Source organism: Uloborus diversus, chromosome 10, assembly GCF_026930045.1.
Source record: "Uloborus diversus isolate 005 chromosome 10, Udiv.v.3.1, whole genome shotgun sequence".
Taxonomy (NCBI): domain Eukaryota; kingdom Metazoa; phylum Arthropoda; class Arachnida; order Araneae; family Uloboridae; genus Uloborus; species Uloborus diversus.
In genome coordinates, this window is record NC_072740.1 from 82,072,212 (window position 1) to 82,086,989 (window position 14,778).

The window sequence follows — 14,778 nt, forward strand, 5'->3', positions numbered from 1 at the left end:
CTCTTCCGGTAAGCAGTTCCAAGTGCCCATGACCCTACTAAAGTAGCAATTTTTTCTAATATCCAGGTTAGCCTGAGATTTGAATAGCTTAAAACAGTGACCCCTTATCCTGCTTTCCGTGCAAAAATTTAACCTAGTTACATATTTCATTTTGATAAATTTAAACAATTTAATCATATCCCTTCTGACTCTCCTCTGCTCCAGGCTATATATATTAAGCCTTTTAAGTCTGGCATCATAATCTAAATCTGAAAGTCCCCTTACTAGTCTAGTTGCCCTCCTTTGAACTCTTTTCAGTACAGAAATATCTTTCCTGAGATTAGGAGACCAAAACTGAACAGCATACTCCAAAGGAGGTCTCACTAAACTCCTGTATAAAGGCAGAAGAACCTTCCTAGATTTGTTTGAACTAGATCTATTGATAAACCGAAGCATTCTGTTGGATTTACTACTTGCAATGCTGCACTGTTGACTAAACTGGAAATCCTGACTTATTAAGCCACCCAGATCAATAAGATTTTCTGTCTGACTAATGACCGAACCCTGTAAGTGATAACTTGTACGTTTATTCCCATGACCTAAGTGTAGTACTTGATATTTTGCTACATTGACTGCCATACCTCACTTATCCGCCTACTTAGTAATAGGATCTAAATCCTCTGGAAGCTGTTTTACTTGTTCTTCATTTTCTACCATCCTAATAACTTTTACATCATCAGCGAAACAATTCATCTTTCCAGAAATATTTTCATGAATGTCATTCATAAATATAATAAACAAAAGAGGCCCTAAAACTGATCCCTGAGGAACCCCACTTAAAACATCACTCCAATTAGAATGATTTCCTCTCACAACTACTCTTTGCTTCCTACCAGTAAGCCAATTTCTAACCCAAAGTAAAGTTTTTCCTCCTATTCCAATGTCAGCTAACTTGCTGAGAAGAGCAACATGCGGTACCTTGTCAAAAGCTTTTTGAAAATCAATATAAACAACATCCACACTTTTAGTTATCTAAAGCCAAGGTAGCATTGTCATAGAAATGCAATAAATTAGTAGCACAGGATTTATCTTTCCTCAAACCATACTGCAAACTAGTCAGCAGACTATTAGTCTCTAAGAAATTCATGATCTTGATTTTGATAAAAGTTTCAAAAATCTTACAAACTACTGAAGTCAGACTTACAGGTTTATAATTCCCTGCATTATCTTTAGACCTCTTCTTAAAGAGCAATGTTATGTTAGCCAGCTTCCAGTCCTCTGACACTGTCCCTGAGTTGTAAGAAACGTTAATAATATTTAAAATAACATCTGCTAATTCCTCTGCACATTCAACTAAAATTTTTGGATAATATCTGGATCTGGTCCCAGAGCTTATATATATATATATATATATATATATATATATATATATATATATATATATATATATATATATATATATATATATAAAATTAAGCAAACAGAATTACAAATATTAAACAAATTATAAATAACAAATGATGATAAAAAGGAAAAATGCAAACAGCTATTAAGTAGGAATAGAAAAAGAGTGAATCCAGAGCTCATCAGCCGTGGAGGATTCATTAATTAACAAACAAGTTCCGATACCGTGGAAGGCTAATTATCGGAACTTGTTTTCCTAATTAGTCGAGGCGAAATCCCCTGCTTTTAGTTTTAGGTTTGAGCTCTAGTTTATTGTTTTTGGCTTAGCAAGTGGTGCTTTTGCCCATTGTTACTCTATATTACATGTACTGGAGCTTAAACATTCTCTTCTAGTTTATAGTTACAATTTTGGTCTTTTGACCATAATTAATGAATCCTCCACGGCTGATGAGCTCTGGATTCACTCTTTTTCCATTCCTACTTAATAGCTGTTTGCATTTTCCCTTTTTATCATCATTTGTTATTTATAATTTGTTTAATATTTGTAATTCTGTTTGCTTAATTTTATATTTACTTAACTTTTTAGTTTTGCTGCATTGCGCATCTATGGGCTCTTGGTGTGGTCTTTTCAATATTTTTCACTTTTATTATTATTATAATATATATATATATATATATATATATATATATATATATATATATATATATATATATTTATATATAGGAACTGCTTGCAAATGGATTTTTGTTGAGTGAAATTTTGGAAATTATTGAAGGATTCGTGCAATCCTCCCCCCCCTCTCCTTGCCATCCTAGTGCAAATCCTGCCATAGGAATTATCTGAAGAAAAAAATGTATAACTCCTTGGTATTTTAGTATGAATCTTTTAAAACTTTTCCAATGCGCTAAAATATTGTTCTACTTTTGTTATAGGTAGATGAACTGAAAACTAAATTTGCCAAGGTGAATGTACATGAAAATAAGTAAGTGGCATTGCAATATTATGAAAGAAAAATTTAATGAATTTTTTAAAAACTAAATACATATTTCTGACACAGTACATCAATAAATACAAATATAAAACCTACGACTAACAATATGATCTGAGTCTAACTTGACTGGTCTTAGTTAATGTCTCGATCATCACTAAAAATCAAATGCCTTCTTGAAGCTATTTATTACGTCACCCTATTGCAAGTAGCAACTATTTCTGGAAAACTGTTCCAACTATCTGCAATTTTATTGAATTAATACTCTTTACTATTTTCAAGATTATAGACTTTAATTTTACCTTAAAATAATTACCTCTGTTTCTGACTCTTGTGATAATTTTCACCCCATTAATCCATTCTAAACAAGTTAAAAAACTGAATCATATTCCCTCTGACTCCCAAAGGAGAAGCAATGAGACTAGAATTCAACTGATATAATTCTAGACTGTACAGTCCATGTTAAGCCCTTGATGTCAGTAGTTAGTTATTATAATCTAAGTCTAAAAGTAGTCTTTTTAACTTAGTATCCCCCGGTCCGGACTACTAAGAAGGCTCAGGGCTTCCCCCCAGAATTGTCAGCAGGGTCTTAAAATTACTTAGAAACTTTCATTGAAAATTCCAGTTTCTGATTTTAAATGGTTTTTATCCGTGAGGAAATTTTAAAAAATGAGAAAAAAACTACTTTAGTATCTCTCTGTCACTAAAATTTAAAAACCTCTACTCTTTAGCTCTAGTCCAGTCATATGATTGAACAACTAACTGTAAAATTGCAATGCAACCATACATGATGCATACAAAATTTGTATGTCGGAGGGGGGGGGGGGACGAAAAAAGAAAAAAAAACATGAATCTGAATTTTGCTGGGCCACTTTTGGAAATAGCATCTGTAGCATCAGTGAGTTTGCTGTAACTGAATGTAAAATTTAAAAAAGAAAAAAATCATGAAACAAAAAGTACCCCAAAATGTGATTGAGCTTCCTCTAACTTCAGAAGTTATTAGGCTCCTGAGTATCCCTCATTTGAACCTTTTCCAATTAGGCAGGTTTTAATTCTAGAGCTGCAAAGTGGGTCAGTATCACCACCCAAAAAGTAACAATTGAAGAAAAAAATCCTTCTGTGACTCTTAAATATTTAAGATGAACAACAATTTGCCTGATTTAAAAATGCCTAACATAAATGACTTTCCTATTATTAACACTTATACCTAGAACCGCTTGCTTTCTGTAGCTTCTATTTGTGATCGTAGAGGGATATTAGATAGAGCTGCTGCAGCTGTAGCTAGTGCTGCTTTACAGGATTTAGGTTTAATCTCATAGGAAGACAAAACTAAGGTAAAAGAAGGATGGAAATTAGATGCACAAGAGCAAAAAGTCAAAAAAAAATTTCAATGCACAAATGTCAGAAAACATACATTCTCTCAAAAGTAATTGTAGATTACTTATAACTCACTCTCAAAATCCTGAAATGGACTGCACAAGAAGAGAAAATAGTGAAGGTTTATTATCAAGGGCTGTATGATTGGTATGAAAATAAACTACATTTGAATGCAGTTCACAAAGCTAAAAGACTTTCTGAAATTGTTTTTATCCTGTGATGTGTGAAAAAGACGTTACTACTCCGTAACCTTACCATCCAAGAAGCTTAAGAATATTCAAAAAAGTTGTCTAAAAATGATTCAGAAGTTGAAGATAATGGTGAAAGTGTTTTGTTTTTGATAAGTTGAGAGTTAGTCCAGTCAAATTAGGTCGAAAAAGGGCCGAACCCGGACATTCAAAAAAAAAGAATCTGCACCTATACCACGTTGTTCAGTATCATGAGGAGATAACGTACCAAAAAGTCCCAAGAGTTTGAGCGTCGGGTTTGGGAGTTACGGGGGGGGGGGCAAAGAGGGGGCTGAAAATGCAGATTAGTGCCCTATTTCAGCTGTATCTCCCAAGCTTTTCCTTTTCATTAAAGTTTAGTTGAATAAAAAATAAAAATGGTACATATTACTTAATATTTTTACACATCTTTGTCATTCTGTGGGGGGGGGGGGGGGGGTTGGAGGGGGGAAACCCTTATTTTAAAAAATGCATTGTACAAATGCAAAAGTTTCAATGCCGGAATTTTATTGTTTTTAGGAGACATTTTTTAGTGTATTGAATTTGCCCCCCCCCCCCAACTAAATGAAATGACGGTGACACTTATTTAGTATAGTGGCATTATCGAATAAGAAATCAACTCCTAAGTGAAAACTTTTTTTTTATAGCTGTGTTAAAGAATATGAAATATCCTACTTTCGTAGGCTTATTTTTGCCGATGATTATGAAATATTATGAAACTTAGCAGCAATCCTATTTGTGAAGTGTTTTTTTTTTTTTGTTATAAATTTAAATGGCGTCTATTGAGAATTTTTTCTCTTTTACGGTAATAACACTTCGCACTTGACACCGTCATTTGTAATTTCCTAAGACTGATGAAAAGAAACACTAAATAGATAATACGACACCTGTTTTTCTGTCGCATTCAAAACATATGAGTAAACAGAGCCTCCGGTATAACTCTAGGGTCGAAATTTCTGGAAAAGGGCAGGTAGCCAGCTTGAACCTTAGAATGACTATTCATTACTCCCGCCCGAAACACCTGGATAATTTCCGGTATCATAATCGTTGTCCCATTAAACTGGTCTCATTAACTTAAAGAAGTCTCCTTACTCTTCAAAATTTCGTTTCCGGTAGCAATTAGTGACACTATGGGATCCATGGGAACCATCTTACTACCTCCTTCACTTGTTAATTTGCCTCTTCAGGTCAAAAAATGAGGTCCACAAACCAGTCGTTAGTTGTCATTGCCTTAGCCTTGTTGAATAGCGTTTTACGAATTAGAGCTCTGTTCATAAAGTTTTTCATAAATAGATATCAAATATTCAAATCGATTGCATTTGTTATTTAATCTTAAAAGTTTCGAGTATATTGGTCAAAGGATTTTAAATATATATGCATAAATAAGTCATAAAGTTTCAAAATTTAGTAAAAAATTAAGTGATATACATTTGAAGCAATAAAATGAGCAGAATTTGAAGTGTTGTGAAAATGGAGTGTATTTTGGAACCGTGTACTGATCCTGGTGGTACAGTTGTAAAAGTATCTGAAAAGGGATGGAGCACAATACTGACATGCAGTGAAATTAAGGAGGATGGAGTGAAAATCGCTTATCTGAATGGGAATGTAACTGGAGTACATGCGATATGCCGTAAGAACTACACGCGACATCCACAACCACCTAGTATGGCATCAGAAAGTAATAAAATACAGAAGCCTCTTCAATCCACCTTTGACTTTAAATCACTTTGCTTTTTGTGTGGAAAACAATGCATAGATATATCTAAGTGTCGAAATCCTACCAAAGAAATTTGGTTTGAAGTACAAACTATAACACTTATTACAACAATTTGTGAGGATGCTTTAAAAAGGAATGATTCCTGGGGACAAGAAGTACTTGTTAGACTTGCAAACACTAGGGACTTGGTTCAAACAGATGGACGGTACCATAGATACTGTTTATCTAGATTTAAGCTTGATGTTTCTAAGCCTGCAGAAGCCGCAAGTAGAGGTGGATCACGAAAAGACTCGTCAAGAGCAGATGCTTTTAAAAAGTTGTGCCTGCATTTGGAAGGTAATGATGAATGCCAATACACTCTCAAGAGCTCACTGATTTATTTTGTCACCTGAATCCTGGTGTCGAGCCATACCATGACAAGCATTTGAAAAGAAAACTCATCGAACACTATGGTGACAGCATTAATGTCACAACAATTACTGGTGTGAATATAATAATATGTTTTAATGACACTGTATCCAAAATACTTTCCAATAAATAATACGAAAATCGAAACACAGACGAAGCTGAAGAGGAAAAAATAATTATCGAAACAGCTGCCAAATTGATAAGACGTGACATAAAAAATGAAGTTTACGATTGTTCATAGTTCCCTTCCTTTAAAGAAATTCAAAACGAAAGCGGCAAGTTGGTTCCGGAGTCTCTCCAGTTGTTGATCTCCCAAATCATTAAACCCAAAAATCAAACAAAAGAAACTAAAATAAGTATGGACAGGAAAGTGACTATTATTTCTCATTCCATAATTACTTCAACAAGACCACGTTCCTTCCTATCACCTATTCAGTTTAGTACAGCTGTGTATTTACATAGAAGATTCGGATCAAGGTTACTTGTTGATGTAATTTCCAAAATGGGGTTTTGCTCTTCATACAATGAAGTAATGAAGTTCAAAAGGTCTGTATTTTTAGAAGATGACATTAAACTGGAGCATGGATATATTCAGTATGTTTTTGAAAATGCAGACTATAACGTTCAGTCTATTGACGGTCACAACACGTTCCACGAGATGGGGGGAATCGTGCGTGACTCCTCGAACAGCTGTTGACATTAACTCACAAGTTCCTAGAACAAACATTTCCGCTAAAGCTGTAGAAAAATGTGGTCTCACGCAAGTTGAATTTTACCAGCGCCCCAGTACGAATGGCTATGCCAAAGTTGAGGCCCTTCCGCTGCAAGATTTGCACGTAAAACATTCGTCAGCTGCTCCCTCTCTTATTTTGAATTTTCTATGGTCATCTGGTTTATGGCTCGATGATGATATTATTAGACCCGGTTGGAGTGGACTAATGGAAAAATTATATTCAGAAGAACCGTATGAAGTTTCAGCTGTAGTGGCTCTCCCATTTATAAATCTTTCTCCTTCAAATCCATCCACTATCTATACATCTCTCTTGTATGCTGCTGAACAGACAGTGAAAAATGGACAACTTTTTGCCATAGTTACTTTTGACCAACAGCTGTATGTAAAGGCTCAAGAAATGGTTGAAAGCGCCCCAACTGACAGTCTCTTGAGCTGTATTATACTTCGTCTAGGTGGTTTTCATCTTCTTCTTTCCTTTTTGGGAACTATTGGCTTTATTATGGCAGGTAGTGGCATAGAAGAACTCTGGGGATTAGTTTATGCCAAAAATAGCATAACTCATATGATGAATGGCAAAGCCTATTCAAGAGTAATCAGAGCTCTTTTTCTGACTGAGGAGGCTCTCATTACAATTTTCCTCGAGCAACAAAAAGACATTTTTTCTAAATTCAAAACATCTGAGTTAAAGGCTGTTTATAAAGATCTTCTTTCAGGAAAATCTTCAGTTAAGGAAGCAGTTAGCTCTACAATAGTAACTGAATTTGTGGAAGTACTTCAACAAGAACTCGAATCAGCAAAACATTTGGGCAGAACACAGAAGCTTTGGATTAACTTCATTGAGATGGTGGAGATAGTTCGACTTTTCATCAAAGCTGAAAGAAGCGGAGATTTTTTCCTTCATTTGCATTGCGTGGCAAAAATGTTGCCATACTTTCACTCAGCTGGCCATTTGAACTATGCCAAATCCTCTCATATATACCTCCAAGACTGCTTTCGTTTGTTGTCTGCTTCGAGCCCGTTTCAGTTTGAAAAATTCATAACAAGCAGTTATTTTACGATTCGGCGAAGTGATAAGTTTTGGGCGGGTGTGTGGAGTGACATGACAATAGAGCAAACATTGATGAGAAGCATGAAAAGCTCCGGTGGATTAACGAGTGGACGGGGGATTTCTCAATCAACAATTGCTACCTGAATTAAATCTATGCCTGCATGCTCAAGAATTGTAGAAGCGGTGGACGCATTTTCAGGGGTAGAAGTCAACGCCAGTGAACAGCACGTTGAGTTATGAGACGCTAAACAGAAGCGAAATGCCAAAGACATTCAGATTTTCATAAAATGGCTTTATGAACACAATCCTTTCACTAAGAGTCCTTCACTCTCATCATTATCTACAAGTGTAGTAGGAGATGTGAGTGTCAACTGGGATGAGGCTTACGAAATTGGTGTAGCTGCCATAAAAGAAATAGAAGGAAAAAAGTTTAGTGATATCCACTTGAGAAGAAAAAACGCTGTTACGAAGCTACTGTTACGAAGTCCATTCCAGTGCGCAATGACACTGTGTGTGTAAATCCTAATCAGCTGCTTCACCGGTTGGTTTGCTCATTGAAAAGTAGTGAACAACTGGCTGGAATTTTTCACTATGAGCTGTGCACACACCCACCCGCTCTCTTTGATGAAGCAGGGTTAATGAGAAAAGGCAACAAGTCATCCATAATCAGAGCTCTAGCATCCAGAGAAAATGAGTTCTCAATAAGTAACTTTAAATTTGATGGAGATCCTATTATAGTAGACGGAAGACATCTTCATGGAGTTGTATGGCAACGCCCTGCAACTTTCAGAACTATTTGTGAACAATATACGAAATATGTCCTTTCTCACTTTGGAAAGTGTACTATAGTATTTGATGGTTATAAGCAACAGTTCAATACTAAAGATGAAGAACATATACACGAAGATCTTCTTCCACTACACATATTCGTGTTAATGTGGAAAATGATATTCAAGTGACTCTCACTCAATCAGATTTTTTATCACATAGTGATAATAAAAGTCAGTTTATCTGTCTTTTGAAATCCCATTTGCTTGATGTAGGGTGTGAAGTACTATAAGGTGATAGGGATGCAGATCCATTAATAATAGCTACTACTCTGGCCAAAGCAAAATGCAAAAACGCTGCTATTTTAATTGGAAATGACACAGATTTGTTAATATTGCTCATAGTTTTAGCGCCTCTTGGCAGTAATATAACAATGGTTGCTTTTGGAAAACACAATGAGTTAGATAAACGCTACATCATTTCATCAATCCAAAGTCATATTGGAGACATGAAGAATATTTTGCTTACGATCTATGCTTTCACTGGAGTAGACACAATTTCTTCAATCTATCGCAAAGGCAAAGTGATACCCTTTAAGAAAGTGAAGGAAAATAAAACATTAAGCAATAATTTTTTGCTTTTCAATGATGCTAATGCATCTCCAAATGACATTGCAGAGGCTGGAGAACTTTTTTTTCAATCATATATGGTTCGAAGGATAAAATTTCGTTAGTCAAGTTAAGCTATCAACTGTACGTGAAACAAATAGTAAAGCAATCACTTCATGCCCAATTCAATCTAGCAACACTTCCTCCCACAACAGCTGCAGCAAGGGAACATTCAAAACGTGTACATCACCAGGTACAGGAGTGGTTTGGAGTTACCAAGGACCCTTTAAAATGGGGATGGAAGAAAGATCAAGAACATCTCCGACCAGTAACAACAACCAAAGCTGCTGCTCCTGATGATTTGATAAATCTCATATCTTGCTGTTGCACTGATGATTATGGCAGTAGATGTGAATGCAGAAGAAGCGGACTGAAATGTTCCAATATGTGTGGCCAATGTGGAGGAAATGACTGCAGCAACAGTGATTCTCCTGACGAACTCTGCTCAGAAGACGATTTGGTTGTTTCGGGAGATGAACTGTTGGACATTGTTGTACTTCCTGAGCAGGAAGAAGATTGTGAGTGACATTGACACTTCATGGTAATATTTTATGTCTTTTAATAGCAACAGGATAATAGTTTAATGCTAAAAAAACTGTATAGTCACTTAAGTTTTTGAATTAAAATAATTTTAAGAGCAATGAGTTTTTTCTTCTTTTCAATGTGTGTATATGTCAAATATTTTCGCGATTGGTTCTCCATATTAGTTATTTCTGTATAATGAAGTAAAAAACGAAAAAATAACTTCATTTAGCAAAAGACGCAGTTTCTAAATTACAAAATACCTCTACATTTTGTTTTATTAAAATTGGGTTTGTTTTCTAAGTTTTCACCAGTGAGGTAGATAGACATACATTGTGTTCCTAATGCTGTCCCCATGTCTTAGGTTAGGCTAATGCTGTCCCCAACCCTTGGTTTGGATTACGTTTTCAAAAAACTTGATTCAACTTCATTTGGCAGAAATATCATTGAAATGCAGCAGAAGCAAGGCAGAAACTTGTATTTTGACTCAATTAGGCCCTATATTTTATAAATTTGGTGGGAGGGGGGGGGGCAAAGGAAGTACACTCACAAATGTCGTATAAAAACAATGAAATTCCTGCATTGAAACTTTTGCATGTGTACAATGCATTTCTAAAATGGGGAGTCCCCCCCCACTCCACCCCCCTCCAGAGCAACAGACCTGTGTAAAAAACGTTAAGTAATATGTACCATTTTTATTTTTTATTCAATTACACTTTCATGAAAAGGAATAGTGTTGGAGATACAGCTGAAATAAGCACTAATCTGTATTTTCAGCCCCCTCTTTGCCCCCTTCGTAACTCCCAAACCCAACGCCCAAACTCTTGGGACTTTTTGGTACATTATCTCCTCATGATACTGAACAACGTGGTATAGGTGCAGATTCTTTTTTTTGAATGTCCGGGTCATGACCTAATTTGACTGGACTAAGTAAAGTTTGCTAGAAATGCTCTGACAATCACTGGTCCGACTCATTGCAAAAATGATGATTTATACTATAAAAGAATAATATTCCAAGAAAAGATACACATAAGGAAAGAATCTAAAATTAAATCAACAATAACATTCAAAGTTGGAAGTTATGAAGTTGGCAAAGAGGAAATTTTGAAAGTGGCTCAAACAGGAACAAACATACAAATGTGGTTTTTGAGAGAAGGTGGAAGCCTAAAACCACATTCTAAACACAATGTTTTCCACAACAGCCCTTCAAGTGCTTGGAATCTTGTTATAGATGAATCAATATTGAAGCATGTTAGGATATGGACTGATGAATTATATCGGCATATTTAAGAAAGAGAACAGACTAGAACTTTATATAAAATATATGCTTTTATATCAATTTTACTATGCAGGTAAAATGCATTCTGCTAAAGGGCTACAGCTGCATAGCTTATGGTCAAAGAACTAGGATCATCGCTTTTCCCAAGTACAATGCTAAGAGGCAAAGTTTGTGAAATAATGAGTGAGATTTTTGCATTTTTTGATATAAAATCGGCAGAAGTTTTATGTAATATTTTGGACCTTGCTGGCAGTCAATGCCTGGGTATTATATAAAATTAACTGTAAAATCTATTAGTAGGTGGGAGTTCATTCATAGCTTAGTTAATGAATAGTAAAAAAAATTATTTTCTTCTGGCAATAAAAAAAGTGGCAAAAGAGAAGGATGCTACAAATCAAAGCAACAGGCAGTCACAAATTAAAAGTAAATGACTCCCATTAGCACAGATCCAAGGGTGAAAGGAAAATTATAGATACATGATCAAATGTAAAGCACAAATTTGTTCAAAATGTACAATACTTAGTATATGTTTCATGTACAATTCATTCGTGATTTGGATAAAATAATTTATGAAACTAGTAACTAATAATAACATTTAATTTTTTTTTTTAAATGTCTAAACTTATTGAATAAACTTATTTTATTCATTGAAATTAGGAATTTTATATCACATTTTGTTAGACAGGTTACTATACTCATTGGTATAACATTTTAAATAACATGTTTTTTAAAAACATTCTGTGAGTTTTGGCCACCAGAGGGCGCATGTTTTGTGTTTGTATTGTATTGGGAGCTTATTTCTGCTGGTTTAGTAGTTGTTGCTGGATAAGTGTTTTTTTTTTTTAATGTTATGTTTTTCCGTTTAGTTTTAGGATTTTTACTGTATTTTATCATGTAGTTCAGTTTTTTAGTGTTTTGGGCGTTCATTTTGGCTCTTATTGCATTCATTGTATTTTCCTTGAGCTAAGCCTAACAGGTCGTGATTTCTGTGTTTTGATTCTGTTATTTGTTCGGTTGTAGCAACTCAGTTTGTTTTATTTACTGCTAAATTGTATTTCTAACAAAGATTAAAGTTTTCCCTCCTATTTCAATGTAATCCAATGTGCTAAGATTATCATTGTATATTTGTATGACTATTATTTTGAAAGTCAGGGGTCATTTTAACACATGCTACCTTAAATCTGCTTACTTTAAATATTTCTTTCCCATTTTACCTATTTGTTTTCCCTTTCATTTTAATTATTGATATATTGGTTGTTTTTAATTCACTGGCTGAGTACTGCAAGTAGGCAACTGGAAATTGGGGGGGGGGGGAGGAATTTCACTTTGTTGAAAATTTTTGTTTGAAAAGAACACTTAACTAAATAAAAATTCAGAAATTCCAGTTTAAAAATATTTAAATCAAGTCTTCACATTCCCCAAAAAATCACAAAAAACATTAATGTGTAGAGTTTTTCTTGAAGCAGAATGAAAAAATTGAACTGTAGTTACCTACTTGTAGCATTCACCCCTTGAATTGATCTTATTAATTTATTTTATATATGTATATTTTGAATTTTTTAAAATGCATTTCATAAGATCCTAATCTATGAATGTATGTATGTGTGCTGATTGGAAAAAACAATTTTGCATTTGTGGTGCTTTCAACTTTATTTGGCAAATTGGCACTCTCAAATCTGTCTTGAAAAAACTTCTTTCTTTCACCCATGCATATAGTGACTTTCATATTTCTAGTAGAAGGGAAACTTTTGATGAGTTTTGATTCACTCTTCTTATTCAACTTTTTTAAAGTAGCTACATTTGGAACTTAATGTTATCCTCTGTAATTTTGTAAAATTCATGTTGAATGGTAGAAAAAAAAAAAAAAAAAAAAAAACTTGTTTTATTTTTAAACATATTTTTTTTTTTTTTTTTTTTATGTTTCTAACATTTCTATAATATGTTTTTAGTGAACAGACTTGCACAATGAAGGCCAAACCAAATGAAATAAAGCCCAGGTAAAATGAATTTGTTTTAAGTAATTTAATTCATTATATTTATTAATTTTAATTGATATTTAATTTACATACTTTGATCATATCTCATAAGCATCAAGTTTTGTCACATTTTGAATAAAACTTCAAGCCATGGTGTCAATTATTAATAGGTTTCAGAAACATGTTTGATAAACTTCTTTGATAGTTCAATTCTAATCAATGTTTTCCACTACTTTTTGCATCTCTTACTGTGAAATCGTGAAATTAACCCCCCACCCTATTGATTATAGCCCCCCCTTTTTTTGTGGAAATCAAAATCATTTTATAATCCCGAATTTACCCCCACCCCTCCCTTTCACCTAAAAATGTTCCGATCATCTTCTTTTGCCACTCCCTCCAAAAAAAAAAAAAAATTAACATTTTCTGCTTTACTTAAAAAGCCTTTACAGAGGTTTAGTTCCCCCTTTTATGTGCAGATTTACTTTTCTAAAAAAAAGAAAGAAAAGAAAACTGATTATTTAAACAAAAAAAAAAATGGTCTCCACTCCACCATGTATTCCTTCGAAAATGTCTAGACTTCTTTTGATGCAAGGGCGCCTTTTTTTTTTTTTTGTTCATATGTATTACAAAAGAAATTAATGCATTTGTACTGCTTTTTATTCATTTTAGAAGGAGCATTTTTTTGTTCTGACTTGTGAAAATAAAAGACACCATTTTGGAAACGTGTTGCTTAAAAAGTAGCGGGAAACTTAAAAATAACCTTTTTTAAAGAGAAATAAAGTACTTCAATGTGTTAAGGATCATCAGAAATGTATATTTTACTAAATCGAGTAAGAAATTTGTCTGTTTTTATGTTCATGAATTTTGTAAAGCTCAGTTTTGGAAATTACGATTTTCGTATAAAATTTTCGGTTGTGATTGTGATTTTAGCTTCAATTTTGGAACAAGAACATTAAGATTTTGCTTCTTTTACTGTAACCTTATTACATTCAGCACTTGATAAATTTTCAAGCGATAAATTATAGGGGTTTTGCCAATTTCCCGATGCCTTCCAAGTGCGAAATCCTGTCTTTCAAAAAAAAAAAAAAAGGCGCCCACGTGAAATTTATTACAACGAAGAAATTATGACTGATTTTATTTAATTAATTTTTCACTCTTCTCATTAATATTAACTCTTCGTTTCTGTACTCTAAAATTAATACCACTAAAAACAATTATTTTGGCTAATTTTTCAAAAAAAATCTCGATTATAACCCCCCTCCTGAAATGAACAAGTTTTGTTTAGAAAAGAGGGGGAGGGGGGTACTTTCAGGATTTTACGGTAGTATGCTGCTTATTGTATATACTTGCATATAAGTGGACCCCTCTACTTTTAGGAGGAAAATCTGGAATAAATCGAAAACCTGTGTATAAGTCAATCTTATACTTTTCTAAAAAAATGGGAAAGTTTTGCTGCAGTTTTTAAACAGTATAAACAGTATGAAAGGAAAGAATTAAATTTAATGAAAATTCTTAGGTTAAAAACTTCTGATTTTTATTCTTTTGACTTTTGGAAAAAAAAGGGTTCATTTCTGCAATCACGGTTTTTGTAAAGGGTTTGATTTCGCTATTAGGCTTTTTGTTACATGTTGCTTTCATTTTGAATCAATATCATTCAAGTTGTATGCTGTAGCCATACTATTG

At 33.9% G+C, this 14,778-nt stretch overlaps 1 protein-coding gene across 2 annotated transcripts in view; it reads left to right on the top strand.

The window, feature by feature from the left end:
• LOC129231519 (uncharacterized) overlaps positions 1–14,778 on the top strand; it is a 61,335-nt gene that overhangs the window by 12,199 nt on the left and 34,358 nt on the right. For both annotated transcript variants that reach the window (XM_054865856.1, XM_054865855.1), the window contains 2 exons: positions 2,317–2,366; positions 13,069–13,116. In XM_054865856.1, the coding sequence (XP_054721831.1) occupies positions 13,085–13,116 (32 nt within the window). In that variant the 5' untranslated portion in view covers positions 2,317–2,366; positions 13,069–13,084. The remainder of the gene's footprint in view (positions 1–2,316; positions 2,367–13,068; positions 13,117–14,778) is intronic.